We start from the raw sequence: 17,256 nt of genomic DNA, 5'->3' as shown, positions 1-17,256 counted from the left end.
GCGGGGCCCATGGGGCAGCCAGCCTACCTGGATGAGAAACATCTGCCGGTTCTGGTCCACGTAGCTGTTGATGTTGTTGGGCTCCAGCTTCTTTTCTGCAGTGAAAGGCACGAGGCATCTGGGGATGAGCAGGCAGTGGGAGCAGCACCCCCAGGCGGTGGCCAGGGACCTGTGAGCCAGGAGGTGCGCTACGCCCGCCCTGAGGCCTGGGTCACAACAGGGGCCACAACAGAGCGAGCTCTGCCCCCAGGCTGTGCAGATACAGAGCAGTCTGCATGGCTGGAGTCTGGCCAGGTGGGAAGTCCCTCCTCGGGTCTGACTGCAGTTGCTCTTGCTTGTAGCACCCTTCTCCCTAGAATGAGGCTCTGGACACCCCACCCTGGAAGTTTCACCTGGCTGGTGTCCTGAGGAAAGGTCTATTGGCCAGGACAGTAACAGGATGGGGTGGTGAGAGAGAAAACAAGGCAGCAAGATCTCTAGTTGGGGCGCCCTAAGCCTCCAGCAAGGCTTCCCAGGCGGCACTGGTGGTAAAGAATCCACCTGCCAAGGCAGGAGATGCAAGAGACACAGGTTTGATCCCTGGGTTGGGAAGATCCCCTGGAGAGGAAATGGCAACCCACTGCAGTGTTCTTGCTGGGAAATCCCATGGACAGAGGAGCCTGGGGGGCGACAGTCTACAGGGTCACAAAGAGTCAGACATGACTGAGCATCTGAGCACACGTACAAGCCCCCAGAGGCTAAGTCCACCCTGGCAGGGTTCAGCTGGGTGGGAGGAAGCTGGGATGGCCATCAGGGCCGCCTTCTGGAGCACAAGCACCGAGGCATCGCAGTTGGGGCCAAGGCCCACGGGGCCTCTTTGCCAGCCTTTCTGAGAGCACGGGCTGGGGTGCCCCCGCTGTGGATGCAACGGTGGGCTCTCGGCCTTGTCCTCAAACCCGCTCCTTTCCAGAAGGACGTGCCGCATCCAGGAGGCCTGTTTTAAGTCGAGACGCCTGGCCTGGCCATCCTGAACTCCTCGAGGAAGTCAGACCTGCTGGGTCCAGTCTTGCCCACTTGGATGCCCCCTGCTACTCCCGGGTTTTAGCAACAACAGGCAGTGGAGGCAGAGAGAAGACACAGGTAGAGTGCCTCACTCGAAACGTTAAAGACATTCAGGGCGGAGGCCGGGGTCTCTCCATGTTCACATTCAGGGCTCCCACCCACATACCAAGCCTCGGGGTCAGGGGCGGAGGCCGGGGTCTCTCCATGTTCACATTCAGGGCCCGTAGAGCCCAAGGGGTCCAGGACTCTGACCTCAACCGGTTCTTTCAAGCTTACTGGTCTATACTTCATCGGGAGAACACTGATGCATATGTTTAGTACTTCAGACTTCCTTGTTTTGTCCCTCAGTCATGTCCGACTCTTTGTGACCCCATGGACTGTAGCCCACACACCAGGCTCATCTGTCCATGGGATTCTCCAGGCAAGACTACTGGAGTGGGTTGCCATGCCTTCCTCCAGGGGATGTTTCCAACCCAGGAATCAAACCCGGGTGTCCTGTGTTGCAGGCAGATTCTTTACTATCTGAGCCACCAGGGAAGCCCTTCAGACTTCTTACCGGGTGATGAAAATAACAACAGCTCACACACAGCTGCCTCTCACTACATGCAGTGAGTGAAGACACTGAACCCCGGGACCCACGAGGCTAGTCAGCAGCAGAAGAGGCAGCAGCAGGACAAAGCTGACTTGCCCAGGACAGACAAGCCAGGTGAGATGCCTACATTCGACACACAGTGAAGCCTGCCCTCACGGCGCAGCTCAGCATTCCGACTGCACACACCGCCAGGGTTTAAAGGCTGCTAGGGTGGCAGTCCATCTGGAACTGATCCTTGCGGCCTGGGAGGCAGAGGTCAGGCATAAAGAAGGCCTGTTGCCCCCCACACATACACACACCACACCACAACCCCGCATGGCTCAAGCCCGCTAAAAGCACTGCTCTATAGGAAGGGCAAAGGCGGGCCTGGAGACCGGGGCTGGGGCACAGAGCAGGGCTGGGGTGCACCTCGGGTCATGGCGAGCTTCCAGGCCACCTGCTCGTGGAAGCTGCGCAGCTGCTCGGCCCGCTCCTCCTGGTCCTCCGTCTCGTCCTCCAGCTGCAGCTCGCGGCGCAGGCTGGTGTGCTTGGCAGACACCTTGGACGAGTAGGTCATCTTTTCATGCACCCGCAGCTGCTTCTTCTGCTCGCGGTCCTGTGGGAGGCGGGCAGGAGGGCAGGGCTGGGTGGGGACGGACGGACTGGCCCCTCCCCGCCGCCTGTCCCATCAGGACACGCACAGGCGGAGGTGCACACTTGGAGGGGTGTGGGGGCCCGCGCGTGTGCTCTGTGCAGGGGGGAAGCGCTCGGGTGGGGAGCATCTCTGTGCAGAGAACGGGGTGCAGGCAGGCAGGGCACCAGAGGAACTGGGGAACCCTGGTCAGATGTAATTCCAGTCCAGGGTTGCAGGGACACGCTCACTGCCTCGTCCATCTGAAGGTCATACTTAAACCGAGTGTCTTGGGCTGTGATTTCTAACTCTGACAAACCAAGTCTCAAAGAAGCTGGATCATCAGAGTTTCCAAGTTTGATAAGGAAGCTCGCTACTTACTGGGGGTGACCTGGGGCTGGGGGTCACTGGGGATCAGAAGCACCCCAGTCCTTCACTTGGGAGGGGTCTCAGGATGGGGGGTGCTTTCTTCCCGGTGGCCTAGTGCCCACCCCTCCTGCCACCCAGGCCCTGAGGATGCTGCTGGCTTGAGCCTGCATGTGGCTTCCCCTGGTCAAATCCGACATCCCACTGGTCCTGCCAGTAACAACGCCCGTTCCCCTCTAATGCGTGATGGGCCCTGACTTGTGTGTCCTGGTACAAGAAAACGGAAAGAGTCACCCGCGAGGATTCCAGTCGGAAAAGGTCTGCAGGTGGAAGGCACTGGGAGGCTCCTCAGAGTGAGGAGGCTGGGGCTGTGCTGGGGGGGTGGGGTGGGAAGGGCGGGCAGAGGGCCCCGAAGGAAGGCAGAGGGTCCCTGAGGCCGGTCCAGGCTGGCAGAAGGAAGTCCAGGCTGCGCTGCTGCTGGATGGGGGGGAAGTGTGTGTCTGCGTGTGTGTGTCTGTGCGTGTGTGTGCACGCGTGTGCGGGTGCACGTCTCGAGCACCTCTCGCCCCTCCGTCCAGGCGGGAGGTGGGAGCATGACTGGCACCCCACGGAATCCTGATCAGGTCTGGGTTGGAGCCGGAGGCCCTACCCATCCCCAAGTGTCCCTGGTCCTGGTCGGGGTGGCAGAGGGAGCCGCTGCCTGAGGAATCTCAGAGGCTGAGCCCTGAGCTGGGGGCACACAGGCCACCCCTGAGGGAGCCCGGGACACTGGCCACGCCTGTGCCTCTGACCATGTGTCCCAGAAACACGGCCCACTGGGTGAGTCCCCTCAGCCTGGCGGGGTGAGGTCCGTCATGATGCAGGGCAGTGGAGGGGCAGACTAGCTGGGCGCATGGGGGTGCAAGAGACTCTGCCGGCGTGAAGACACAGCGTGCGCTGGGGACAGGGCTGACCCTGAGACCCCCACGCACGCAGAGACACAGCTGTGTGTGTGCACGTGTGTGTGCACGTGTCTGGCCCCCAGGAAGTCCAGTGAGAGGGGACTGTGCAAGGCTAGAGCATGCGGGGGTTTCTCCCAGGGCCTGGGGCCCAGAGAGGGTGTCGGGAGGGGATGGCGTCTACACCAGGTTCCACAGAAGATGAGGCACGCTGGCTAAGCCTCTGGGACAGACGCTCCCTGGGGGCCCCCTGAAGACAGCCCGGGAATGGCAGCGGTGACGCTGGTAAGAGGAGGAGGAGAGAGCCGGGGCCAGGCGGAGTCGAGGCGCCTTCACAGGCAGCGTGAGCCATCGACTGTCCTAGAGCGAGTGTGCGGGGGACCAGTGCTCTGGCCGAGGCGGGCAGGCTCCCCCCAGATACTCACCAAGAGAGACTTGTTCCGCTCCTGTTCTCTGAGCAAGAAGAAGTCCACGTCCCCGGACATGTGGAAAGGATTCGCTGGCTGGTCAGGAACATTCTTGGACGCTGGGGAGGGAGAGGTCCCGTTAGAGAACCAGGGGCGATCTGTGCCTCCAGGGTCCTGGCGTCCCTGCCACCCAGCGAGGAAGTACCCACTAAAGCAGGCGCAAAAAGCAGACGCTCTCTCGGATCCAGCTGTGCCTGAAGTCCGTGCCTGGACTTCCCAGCTCTATAAACTTACCTGCTTGGTTTAGCCTGTTCAGCTTCCATCCCTGGCCTCTGAGAGACCGTGTAACACAGATATTGCTACATTCCTGGCCCTCTGTCCTCGCATTTAGTCTCAGGAACCCTGGGGCCATAAGGAAGAGAAGTTCCACCTGCCCTTTGTAAGTGATGCAACCGACTGACCCTGGAGTGTGCGCGGCCTGCCTGCAGGGGGCGGGGAGGCCAGCAAAGTGGCTCCGTCCCTGCAGGAGCCGCCAGGAGCAGCGAGGGCAGAGTGCCGGGCTGCTCGGGAGGTTGGGGCTGCCAAGGACCCCGTCCTGCTGCCCCCAACCCAGGCATGAGGGAGATGTTCCCCCAGCCCAGCTCACCAGGTGTCAGAGAGCATGGAACACAGAGGGTGCTAACCTGATGGCTCAACAATATGGTTGCTCTCCTGCTACCCTCGATTTAGAAGAAACAGGGTTCATCATTAAAAAAAAAAATCTTCAAATTAAAAGGAAATTTGTATGTGCTCAGTCATGTCTGACTCCTTGCGACCGCATGGACTCTGTCCATGGGATTTCCCAGGCAAGAATACGGGAATGGATTAGCTGTTTCCTTCTTCAGGAGACCTTCCTAACCTAGGAATCGAATTCACGTCTCTTGCATTAGCAGGCAGATTCTTTACCATTGAGCAGCCAGGGAAGCCCAGCAATTATTAAAATAAGGAGACAGACAACCGAGTAGAAAGGTAGGCGGAAGGCTTGTGCCTCATAGCACAGAATCATCAATGCCCCGTAAACACAGCTTGTCCCCTCGCTGGTCACGGGGAACATGGGATGCTAACGCATGCCCAGCGGCCCAGGTAACCCAGAAAGGAAGGGCTGGTGCCCAGGGCTGGAGCAGCGTGAAGTGACCGGAGCCCTCACAACCTGGTGGTGGGCTGTGAGCTGGTACAGTCACTCTGGTAGATGTTCGTGACAACTTCTGAAGTTTAACATCCCAGCAGCAGTTCCAGTCCTCCTGGTACGCGCAGGGGAAACAGCCTCAGAACAGCAGGTGGTGGACGAGGAGGGGCACGTGGAGTCCATCTCTCCCCACAGACGCATCAGCGATGCATGTGCAAATGGAAGGGCTGTCACAGAGCCCCTGCTGAACCCGCCAGGACCTCAGACTCCTAACAGGACCCCACGTGACCAGGCAGGACAAGAGCAGGAAGGAAGAGGAGGGGCGACAGGACCCGTACTCTAGGGGGTGCTGAAGGGCGGGGAGCTCCTGCCTCCAGCGAGGCCCCGTCACCGGTGGGGAGATGAACAAGGACAGAAGGGGAGCTTCAGGGGCTCCGAGGGTGCCCAGCAGCTGGCCAGTGGCAGGCAGGCCATGGTTTTTCCAGTAGTCACATATGGATATGAGAGTTGGACTATAAAGGAATCTGAGCATGGGAGAATGGATGCTTTTGAACTGTGGTGTTGGAGAAGACTCCTGAGAGTCCCTTGGACTGCAAGGAGATCCAACCAGTCCATCCTTAAGGAAATTACTCCTGAATATTTATTGGAAGGACTGATGCTGAAGCTGAAACTCCAATACTTTGGCCACCTGCTCTGAAGAACTGACTCATTTGAAAAGACCCTGATGCTGGGAAAGATTGAAGGTGGGAGGAGAAGGGGTCGACAGAGGATGAGATGGTTGGATGGCATCATTGACTCGATGGACATGAGTTTAAGTAAACTCCGGGAGTTGGTGATGGACAGGGAGGCCTGGTGCACTGCAGTCCATGGGGTTGTAAAGAGTCGGACATGACGGAGCGACTGAACTGCACTGAACTGATGGGGACAGCAGACCATCAGCCATCCTCGGGAGAAAGGAGGGAAATGTTCTAGATGGCAAACGGGGTGGAGGCTGTACCCAGAGTTGTACACATTTATCAAAATGGATCAAACTGTAACCTGGAGGCTGTCACCGCACTGCATAGGAATGGTGCCTCAGTGAAGACAGACCGCAAGCCACAGTGCAGACCCCTGACCCTTAATGTCATGCTCAGCTCAATGCAAGCATCATGGGTGGAAGAGACTGTTGGGTGAACGGCTGGAATCAGCAATGCAGGATCAGGCTGAACCCAGCGCTCACAGGTGGCTTCCAGGGAGGCAGGTGAGAGCACAGAGCCCACTGGGAAGGGGTCTGTGCACACACAGGCAGACACAGGTTCTCTCAGGAAGCCTGGTTAACGCTGAGCCAGAGGAAATGCAGGACCCACAGAAACAGCCTCAGTGACACCACCAGGAAGGGGGCAGACGTGCTCGCCACAGGGACAGGCTATCGGATGAGCACACCGTTTCTCCACCAGAAGCCCAGGGAGCAAAAGGACACGGAGGCTGCACTGCTCGGTTAGAAAAGACTGAGGCGCTCAGATCTCAAATGACTGTGGATGAGAACAAATCTGTGGGAAGACGTTCCTGAGACAACTGGGTAAATCCGATGATGGTCTGGTTCACTGCTTCTGGGCATGTGAGAAAGATCCTGATATTTGAAAAATGCACACTGCAGGAATGAAATGACGTCTGGAGTTTATCCTGGCAAAACCTGTAGCAATGTGGATGCAACCAGAGATTATCACACTGAGTGAAGTCAGAAAGAAAAAGACAAATACCTGATGATAATACACAGACGTGGCATCTCACACAGGCCACAGGGACCTCCCTGGTGGTCCAGGGGCTAAGTGTCTGTGCTGCCAAAGGAGGGAGCCCGGGTTTGATCCCTAGTCAGGGAACCAGACCCCGCATGCCGCAACTACGGCTTCACATGCTGCCAACTAGAGACCCTGCGTGCCACCATGAAGACAGAGATCTCGTGTGCCCAGCTAAAATCCAGCGCACCCAAAAAGGGCTTCCCCGGTGGCACTGGTGGTAAAGAACCCACCTTACAGCAGAAGATGGAAGAGACGCAGGCTTCATCCCTGGGTCGGGAAGATCCCCTGGAGGGGGAAATGGCAACCCACTCCAGTATTTTTGGCTGGAGGATCCCAGGGACAGAGGAGCCTGGCGGGCTACAGTCCACGGGGTCGCAAAGAGTCAGATGTGACTGAGGGAGTAACACTTTCACTGTACAGCACAGATAGTCAATATCCTGGGATAAACCATAATGGAAAAGAATATAAAAAAGAATGTATATATGTATATAGCTGAATCACTTTGCTATACAGCACAACAGTGTAACTCAACTACACTTCAAAAAAAAAGACAACAAATTTTGAAACAGTAAGATATTCTGGCAAAGACAAAAAAAGTAAAAAGAGGAGAAGAATAGGTGAAGCAAACGTGGCTAAATCTTATCTGCTTCCTATCTGGTGACGAGCACACGAGTTCACTGACCTTCAGTCTCTACTGGGCAGGTTTGGATTTTGATAACTAAAAGAAAGAGGGAGTGGGGGTGGGCAGGGTGGACAGGGAAGCCCAGCCCCAGGGTGGGAGCTTGGCCAGAGAAGGCAGGCTCAGGGAACATGCTCAGAGCTGCACACCTCTGCAGGAGCAGCAGACTGGCTTGTGGGGCCGGGTTGGGGGTGGGGACAGCCTAGGAACCAAGAGGGAGTCCAGGCATGGAGGACACAGCAGGGCCCAGAGGACAAGGTGTGTGGCTGCCAGATGCATCCCTTTCTATCTCCTAACAGGTGGCAACCTTGCAACTCAGTGAAAAGCTACATTTCTCAGCCTCCCTTGCAGATACTGATGGCCCCATAACAAATGGAGTGTGGTAAGAAACTGTTGGGTGGGGCTTCTGAGGAAGATCTTTTCCCAAGGACGGCTGAGTTAGCCCTTCTGTTTCCTCCTTCTCCTTGTCTGGAAGCAGATGTGATGGCTGGAGCTACCGCAGCCATTTTATGACCAGGCAACAACCTTGTGGTTGAAAGACCCGAAAGTAAAGAAGGTCGAGCAAAAAGACTTAGAACCTGTTGCCTGGAAGATTTTGCAGGACTGCTTTTGGTAGAGCTCCACAGAGCCCTGGCCTGCCTCCACACTTCTCATTACCGGAGGAAAACTCAATCCTACTTCGTTGCTTAGTTCCTGTTACTTCAGGTCTCAGTAATCTAGTTTCTAACGAAAACAGAAGCTTTTCTCACTGTCCTTCCCACCAGAAGCTACGTCTGAGGCCATCTGGGGCCTGAGGGTGAGAGTTCGCCTCCCGCTGATGGGCGTGCACCCCGAGGTCCCTGAGGGTGAGAGTTCGCCCCCCGCAATGGGCGGGCACCCCCAGGTCCCTGAGGGTGAGAGTTCGCCCCCCGCGATGGGCGTGCACCCCCAGGTCCCTGAGGGCGAGAGTTCGCGCCCCCCCGCCATGGGCGGGCACCCCCAGGTCCCTGAGGGTGAGAGTTCGCCCCCCGCTGATGGGCGTGCACCCCCAGGTCCCTGAGAGTGAGAGTTCACCCCCCCCCGATGGGCGTGCACCCCCAGGCCCAGAATTACCTTTGCCATTTTTCGCATGCTTCTTCTTTTCTTCGGAGCCTGAAGCACTATTGTCCGTGGGTTCTGGGCCATGCTCTGGGGAGACACAACGGTGACAGCCACAGCAAAAGAGGCAGCAGCGTGGGGCAGCTGTGCACGCGGCATGGCCCAGCCCTAGGGCCTCAGCTGCCAGGTGACCCTTAGCTCCCACACCTGAGATGATTACACTGACTTTGCCAGGAAGTTTTGAGGACTGAGCAAAAAAACGGCCACAAAAGTTCCAGCACACGTGCCTGACCCATGACGGCATCTTGTGACTCCCGTTGGGCACCCCTCCCCTTTGCTCCTAAGGACAGAGCAGGACGGCTTTTCACAGAGGCCACAGGCTCTGCGCCTCTGATGCCCGCCCAGCCAACCCTTCTGCTAGGAGCCTCCTCAGGCCTCCGGGGGCTGCAGTGGAAGACGCGGAGACCCCGTCCCTGCCATTCCCCTGTCAGCTGACACCACGGCGCCTCCTGAGGCAGGCAGGCAACAAAGGGAGAGAGCAGGTGGGTGGCTGCCGTTACCCGCTGGTCACTTGGTCTGTGGAGATGACCCCACTCAGCACTGAATTCCCCCAACGCTCCACAACTCACCACACATCCCCCAGAGGCCCTACAGGAGCCTGGAGCTCAGCAAAATCCGTGCCTCAAGCATCCCCAGACCCACAGCCAGGCCCTCCTCCTCCGCTCAGCACCTGTCCTCACCAGCCCCCACGGCCCCCACGCCCTGACTCCTGAGGCCCAGCCCGCCGTGCAGGCTCTGTGTCCCTCTTCGAGGTGCCTTTCTCGCCACCATGGCGCTTGTCCACACGCCCTTCCTTCATCTGGGTTCTTCCCAGCATCTCCCCCGTGCCCGCCTGTCCAGGACAGCAGGAGCTCACCCCACCTGGGGCCTCCCTGGGTCAGCTCTGGAGCGGTCCCTTCAAGACTCAGGAGACACTGCTGCTTCTTGGTAACAGACGAAACCGAGACACGGGAGGTGGGCTCGGACAGCGCAGGCCCGACGCCCACCTGCCCCAAGCCTGGGCACTCCTGCCCTCCAGAAACCCCCATGGCCCAGGTGCCGCAAGCGAAAGGCGCGGGTCTGTGCTCCTGGATGGGGCTGCGACGGGGGCTGGGTTTCTCCAAAAATAAATCAATAAATAAAATTTGTAAAAATAATTTCCTTAAGACAGTGGCTCCAAAGCAAGAGAAGGGGTCCCGTTTCTAAATTCCCACCAACAGACGTGGCAGGGAAGTGGCTCCAGCCCCTGTGTGGCCCTTCAGCAATCATTCGGCCCAACGTGGAGGACGATCCCTGCTGTCCACCCTGGTGTTTACAAGTGCCAGTAGCTCTGCTCGCCGCACGAGGGCCAATGAAGCCGAGAGACGAGGGGCTGAGGCGAGAAAGAAGCTCGAATCAGGAGCCAGCAGATCGAGAAGACGGTAGGCTGGCACCTCGGAATAACCATCCTGTGGGGTCTGGAAAAGACCCTGATGCTGGGAAGGCAGGAGGAGAAGGGAATGACAGAGGATGAGATGGCTGGATGGCATCACCGACTCGATGGACGTGAGTCTGAGTGAACTCTGGGAATTGGTGATGGACAGGGAGGCCTGGCGTGCTGCAGTCCATGGGGTTGCAGAGAGTCGGACACGATTGAGTGAATGAACCACACAATGGGGTCTGGATGCCAGGTTCTTTTATAGATCAGAGATGGCAGGAGATGAGGAAGCAACATGAAAAGGCCATTAATCTTGCAAACGTCTCCTAGAATGGCAAGTCTCGGGCCGGGGGATGTGTCAGTTTCTTCCTTGCCATCCACAGGTGCACAGAGTTCTGGACAAAGGCACTTGTTTAACAGCCAGGCAGGGGGCAGGATTCTCCGAGGCAGGCCATTCCGTATGATATAGTGGCAACAGTGACAGAAAGCAAGTCAAAGAAACAGTTCCAACGTGGAGTCAGAACTGACTTCTCCTTCCAACACTGGCATCAGCAAGCCACGCAACTCAGGCCGCCCTCCCCACCGCTGCTGGCCTGGAGGCTGGAGGCTGGAGGCTAGAGGCTGGAGCCACGCCACAAAATGCCAGAGTCCCCCGGAACCCCCCCCGCCTCGGCATGAACTTGTCTCCTGGAAGCTGGAGAGTTCCTGAACTCAGGCCGCCCTCCCCACCGCTGCTGGCCTGGAGGCTGGAGGCTGGAGGCTAGAGGCTGGAGCCACGCCACAAAATGCCAGAGTCCCCCGGAACCCCCCCGCCTCAGCATGAACTTCTCTCCTGGAAGCTGGAGAGTTCCTGAACTCAGGCCGCCCTCCCCACCGCTGCTGGACTGGAGGCTGGAGGCTGGAGGCTGGAGCCACGCTATAAAATGCCAGAATCCCCCGAATCCCCCCACCTTGGCATTAACTTCTCTCCTGGAAGCCGGAGAGTTCCTGTCCAGGGTTCTGTCAGCGCCCGCCTGCTGGAAAGTCATTTTGGTGGAGAGACTGACTCCCGGGTCTTCTTGCTTGGTCATCTCCCACGACATCACCCCTTTTCTGGATATCTATTCTATTCAATGCCATCATGAATGGAACGGCCCCTTAATGCCCAAGTTGGACTGTTCGTGGCTGGAATATGGAAACGCAACTCATGTTTGTATGTTGATCTTGTATTCTCCTATGCTGCTACATTCATGTATGAGCACACAGCTTTCTCAGGGATTCTCCACATACAGGATCACGTCATCTGTGAGCAGAGTCTTGCTTCCGTCCCCATCTAAACGCTCTAGCTGAACTCAGCATGGCGTTGGAAAGCAGTGGCAGAAGGTCCTAACCCCTGGGGAAAGCTTGCAGCCTAACAGAATTTCATTGTGGGCTTCCTGTATACCGGGTTCTGGAAAAGACAGCAGCCTTAGAAGCATACAAATAGCCCCCAGCCTTCAGGTAGATGACAGTCTACTGGCCGGGGGAGGGGGCCAGGGCTACTAGAAGATAAAGCTGGAGAAGGAGGAGGGTGGGGAAGGTGTGGGCGCCCCAGGAAAGCCCTGGATGGTGGGCTGGGGAGGTGGCTCACTGAGTACGCTCGTGGGGGGCCGGGTGGGGCACTCTGTGCAGGGACTGCCTGGTCTGTCCAAGGAGCAGAGAGGAGAGCGGCAGGTCACTCTGCCCCAAGCCCTCTGAGAGTGGGCCTGCCTCTGTGCCCCTGACCTCTGTACTGCAGCACAGTGCCAGGCACAGAGCCGGCGCGCCCACACGCAGCCCAGCCCGGGCTTCAGACAGCCCGATTCTGCAGCTCCCCAGACTAAGACTGGGGCGCTTAAAACCACGTTCCCTAAATCACCAAATTAAAGGACTGCATCCAGCCCCACCCCCACAGTCAGCAGCGGACGGGGGAAGGGACGCCTATACGCAGGGAGGGGGCGTCCCCAGCTCGGGAGGTGCAGACATGGGGGAGCACGCCCCCCCCACCAGCCTGCTCAGGTTAGACCCTAGCAGTGAGCTTCCTTCACCAGGAATGACCCCTTGCCCCGCCCAGTCTCGCCTTCAGGAGATACCACCATCCACTCAGTGATCACTCCCCCCTAATCCACCCCTCGACCCAAGAGGCTCAGGCGGGTTCTGGCCTGCATGCCAGGAGCCCCCAGAGACAGGGGGACCAGCCACAGGCCGTGTCTCCCAGAAGCAGGGGTCCTGCAGCCCTGCCCCCACCAGCCCTGCCTGGGGAGCCTGGGTTCCATTCTGGTGTGGCCAGCCCCTCTTCCAGGCCAAGCTCCCCACCGAGGTCCTCTGCCCTCTACGCCAGGGCACAGAATAGCCATGTCTCGATGGAGCTGTGGCCATTTCCCCCACCCCCACCCCCACTCAAGGTGGGAGGAGTGGTGCCCCAGTCACACGCTCGTATACCTGGGCTGTCTCCATCATCCCAGCACAGCCAAGCGGTCCTCCCCCTGCCCCCAGGGCCCTACACGCTGGTGCGCACTGGCCTCTGTCTCCTCCCCTGGCACCTCACCTCATCCCCAGCTCATGGCCGAGAGCACCCTCCCCTCTGAGAATGGAGTATTTTCCGCCACATCAATAAACAAGGAAGTCACAGTCTAAAGTGACTCCTGCCCTCCAGGGCACCCAGGAAGGAGAACAATACCTGCGATCCCAGGGTACCAGCGCCAAGGGTAAAGGAGGGACACGGGCCCCATGGAGCTGACAGGCACAGGAGAGGAACGATTTCAGCGAGCCCAGACTCTCGCGTCTCCCCACACTTGGAAAAGCGCTAACTTCCTTAACCCAGGCTATCTGATTTTCTTTCGTTAACAATAATCTTTGATGTTCAGACTACCTGCTCTTGGTTGCAAAACTTCCATATAACCCGCCTCCTCCCCTCCCCTCCTCGTAGCAGTTCTCTCAGTGTTTCTCCAGGCTTGAAGTCCTACAGATTCTCACTGAATAAAACATAACTCAACCTTTGTGTGTGCTCAGTCATGTCTGACTCTTTGCATCCTCATGGATTGTAGCCTGCCAGGCTCCTCTGTCCACGAAACTCCCCAGGCAAGAATATTGGAGTGAGCTGCCATTTCCTACTCCAGGGGATCTTCCGAACTCAGGGATTGAACGTGCGTCTCTTGAGTCTCCTGCATCAGCAGGCGGTTCTTTACCACTAGCACCACCCAGGAAGCCCAAATATCCCCAGGGACTGAAACCTAATTCTGAACTTGTAGGTTGCGAATATTTTTTCAGTCAACAGCACCCTTATGTTGCATTGTTTTGTGTGAGCGCATTTAGAGTTATTTTGTTATCTGTAAACATTTCAAAGCTATCTTTTTTCTGGTAACCCCAGTTCAACCTTTCTTCATTTCTCAGTTTACTCTGGAGCAGAGCGGATGAGAAAAAGGGAGGGGGTAAAGCACACAGTGTAACAGGGGCAGCCATGGACCGCAGCCACCAGCAGAGACTGGTACCCGCACACGGGGAAGCGCCTTTGCTGGAAGCACTAAAGGTTTACGGGAGCTCGAGGTTTGATAAGGAGCAGTCTGCACAGCATCTGGGTTAACGGGGAAGAAGGCACAGGGAGCGTTTCTGTTGTGTGGCCATTGGTATGAGAAAAGGACAGGCCGTGCGTGCATTTGTGTGGACGTGTGCAGGGTGTGAGCACAGCAGGCGTCAGGCTTGGAGGGAGAGAGAACACAGCGGAGCCTCCAAGCAGGTGGAGTTTCACACGGGGGCTCTCAACACCCTTTGGAATCAGAAGCTCAGGAGCAGTAAACAGAAGCAGAGGGTGTGTGGCCAGTTCTGCCCCTCAGCCCCGCGGCCATGCCCGGGGCCACTCAGCGGGAGCCCCGGGGAGGAGGTGCGGGCCTCCAGTGCGAGGGGCTGGCCAGCAGCTGAGGCTGCAGGAAGGCTGAGCGAGCCCCACCTCCACTGCGGCACCCTCCTCGAGGCCTGTCTTGGGGTGAACTGTGTTCCCCCCTCAAATGAATGCTTTTGAAGATCTGAAGTCCCAACGCCCAGCACCATAGCATGCGACCCTGTTTGAAAAGAGTAGCTGCAGATGTACCTCCGGTGAGGTCACGCTGGGCGTGAGCACAGCCTTAATAAGAAGGGGAATAGAGGAACACAGACGCAGAACGTGAGGATGGAGTGAAGATGAGGCCAGATACCAAGGTGATGCTCCTACCAGCCAAACACCACCAGAGGGCGCAAGCAAACCACCAGAAGCTGGGAGGGCACAGGGCACAGAGTCCCCTCCTGCCTCAGAATGGAAGCATCCCTGCCCGGGACTCCTGGTCCGGGCAGCTGTAAAACAATAAACTCTGAGGGTTAAGCCCCAGGCTGGGGTGGGGCTTGGCTACAGCAGCCCTAGGGATTACAGCATGGAGTTTCTAGGGAACTCGGCAAAGCCTGTGATTTCTGGTCCGTGGCCTGGCTTAGAATCTCTGTCGCCTTGATTCCACCTTGAACCCACCGTCCCAGGCCCCCCAAGGCTGCCTCTGACGCTGCGCAAGCCCTCCCCAGCCCAGCACTTACTGTTGAAAGTTACGCTCTTGGAGACCATAGGAGGCAGGTTCTCGGACATCGGCGCCGAGGAGGAAGCGTGCACCGAGAAACCTGACATCGGCTAGAGGAGACTCCCAACCTGGGGAGAGACAGCGTTTGAGCCGGTGGGTCCAGCCCGCAGCCCGCCCTCCGCCGACGGCTGCTGAGAACAGCGGGCGCCTGCCCAAGGCTCACCACGAGGACGACGCTTGCAGCTCCGACCCGCCGCGCCTCCCTCCTCTCCCCCGCGTGGTTCCAGCCGCCCAGGGCTAGTCCTGCTCGCAGAGCCGCCCACCCACGGTCAGCCCGAGCCTTGGCCCCTCCCACCCTCGACCAGCACTCAGGCCCGGCCCTCCCCAGAAGCATCTTCCCACCACCCCATCCTCTTCCCTTTGACCAGTTGCCAATAGCTGGTGTATCCCTCTAACAACGGTCGATTACCTAGTTCCCCTAGAAGGTAAGCTCCCTGAGAACCAGAGAAGGCACTGACTGGTGGCTCATCAAGCGTTCGGCCCCACCGCGGCGCTTTTTCTCACTATTTGCGGAGCTAGTCTGCATTTTGCAGAGGAGGAAACAGAGTAGCAAACGGTCCAAAGTCACAGCCAGGAAAGGCCGAGGCTGGGATCCCGCCCAGGATTCCTTGCCTCCAAAGCTTGTACCCTTCCAGCCGCATGCCTGCTGCAGCCTCACGAAAGGAATCGGGGGGTACTCGGCTTGTAGTAGGGCCGGGCCTCCCCACACCCTCGTCTGGCCCGTCTGGGCGTGTGGAGAGGGTGCATGGGCCTGAAGGGAAGAGGGGTTGCTAGACGGCTGGCTATGCGATGAGTAAGGAACAGGGAGCCTTGCGACAGGGGCTTGGAGGGGCGCGCGAGGTGTCCGCCCCGACCCCGCCCGTGGCTCCCGCTCAGGTCCCTAGCGCACCCACCCGCTCCGCTCGCCGGCGCTCCCTCCGAAGCCTCTGAGCTGCTGCCCCGGGGCTTCGCGAGCCCAGGCCTCCGGTTTACGTCGCCATGGCAACCATTCTCCAGGAGGGCGGGGCTGTGACGTCACAAAAGCTCCGGCCTCCCCGCTGCGCCGGCGCTGCAGAGGGGCTGCGCTGTGAGAGGACTCGCCCCGCCCAGCATGCGCGGGCTTCCTTCCCAGTCTGCGCCCATCTTGCTGTTTCCGTCATTCTCCTGACTGATTTTTTTCACCTGCACCACCTACCTGCCTCTTCCTGCCGAGTGAACCTTACAGTCAGGAGGGGCGGCTCTGACAACTGTGGTCCCGGGCCGCAGCATCCCACGTGCTGGGAACTAGTTACAGAAGCCAACATTCTGCAGGACCCGGGCTGCGGCCCCGGCGATCTGGGCGCCGACAAGCCCGCCTGGCGAAGGTGACTTCAGTGCTGACTCGAGTGGAGATCGGCCGCTCCACAGGCTGCATGTGACGCATGATGAAGGCAGGGTGGCACACCTGTCAGTAACAGGGAGGGGTCCGCGCTCGATCGCCGAGACTCACCCCCCACCCCCACCCCCACCCCGCGAGGTCCCCTATCCCCCAAACAGCAGGAGGCCCCTCCGTGAGATTTGACCATGGCCATCAGTTCTGCCCACACATCTCATCTCAGGGATTTATAGATTGACAAGGGTAGCTCAGACAGAGTCCACCTGCAATGCAGGTAGACCTGGGTTCTATCCCTGCATTGGGGAGATCTGCTGGAGAAGGGAGTGGCTACCCACTCCATTATTCTTGCCTAGAGAATCCCATAGACAGGGGTGTCTGGCAAGCTACAGTCCATGGGGCCGCAAAGAATCGGACTCGACTGAGTGACTAACATATAAGGCATCTAGGGGCCACTGGGGGCCTCTGGACAATCCGCAGGCCAGTACTTCGGAGCCATTGAGTCCCAGCAACTCCCGGCTCTGCCTGAGGCGGGAGCAGTTCTTTGGTCTGTTCTGGGTCTGCCCAAAGTCGGGGGAGACTTACAGTCCCAATGATCCGGCTGCCGGCCTGAGTCTGTAGCCCTGCCTCCCTGGGGTCCACACTACAGTTTGAACTGTGTGAACCAGTGACTGAGTAGGGAAGCACACTGTTCTGAGAGGGCTCATCTCAAGCACCATGAGTTCTAACTAGACTTTAGGAGTCTGGAAAATATCCATCTCAAAAGGAGAAAAGCCAACCCCTTGTTAACAACATGTGAGCTGAGTTCCCCCTGAAAGAAGGTGTGACAGTCAGAGTTCTTGAGAATAGATACAGAAATCAACTGTAGCCAATTAAAAACGAAAAGAGCAGGGGGGCTCCCTGAGTCTGCAGGGTGGGGGAGCCAGCCACCCCCAGATGGTGGTGTCAGGAGTGAGCCCAAAGCGGGCAGCAGGTGTGACCCTGGCCATGAGGGTCCTGATGTGTGTTTCTGACCTGCAGAACCTGGATCGCCTGCCTGCCTTTATGTCTGATAGGCAGGCCCCTGAGGGTCCCGCCTCCACCCTGACTGCGAGAGAGGCAGGAAGGAAGTGGGGGCTCCTAAGAAGGGGTCCCCAGCTTGGCGTGGGGGGTGGTTGTCAGAGGCACAGGTGGTGCAGCAGGAGGACAGGAGCTGGTATGT

General features: G+C 58.3%; 1 protein-coding gene across 7 annotated transcripts in view; it reads right to left on the bottom strand.

Moving 5' to 3' along the window:
- CFAP100 (cilia and flagella associated protein 100) overlaps positions 1-15,684 on the bottom strand; it is a 52,014-nt gene extending 36,330 nt beyond the window's left edge. For 3 of the 7 annotated variants that reach the window (XR_009492277.1, XM_059879670.1, XM_010818006.4), the window contains exons 1-7: positions 15,598-15,684; positions 15,114-15,224; positions 14,664-14,772; positions 8,669-8,743; positions 3,973-4,073; positions 2,042-2,228; positions 28-95 (exon numbers count right to left, since the gene is read on the bottom strand). Coding sequence is in view for 6 of the 7 variants with exons in the window: in XM_059879670.1 (XP_059735653.1) it covers positions 28-95; positions 2,042-2,228; positions 3,973-4,073; positions 8,669-8,743; positions 14,664-14,751 (519 nt within the window). In the remaining variant the exon portion in view is untranslated. 7 annotated transcript variants of the gene reach the window in all.
- Between the last annotated feature and the right edge of the window lie 1,572 nt (positions 15,685-17,256).

Source organism: Bos taurus, chromosome 22 (assembly GCF_002263795.3).
Source record: "Bos taurus isolate L1 Dominette 01449 registration number 42190680 breed Hereford chromosome 22, ARS-UCD2.0, whole genome shotgun sequence".
Taxonomy (NCBI): Eukaryota; Metazoa; Chordata; class Mammalia; order Artiodactyla; family Bovidae; genus Bos; species Bos taurus.
The sequence above is the reverse complement of the archived record's forward strand: the minus strand, read 5'-3'. Positions and strand labels throughout refer to the sequence as shown.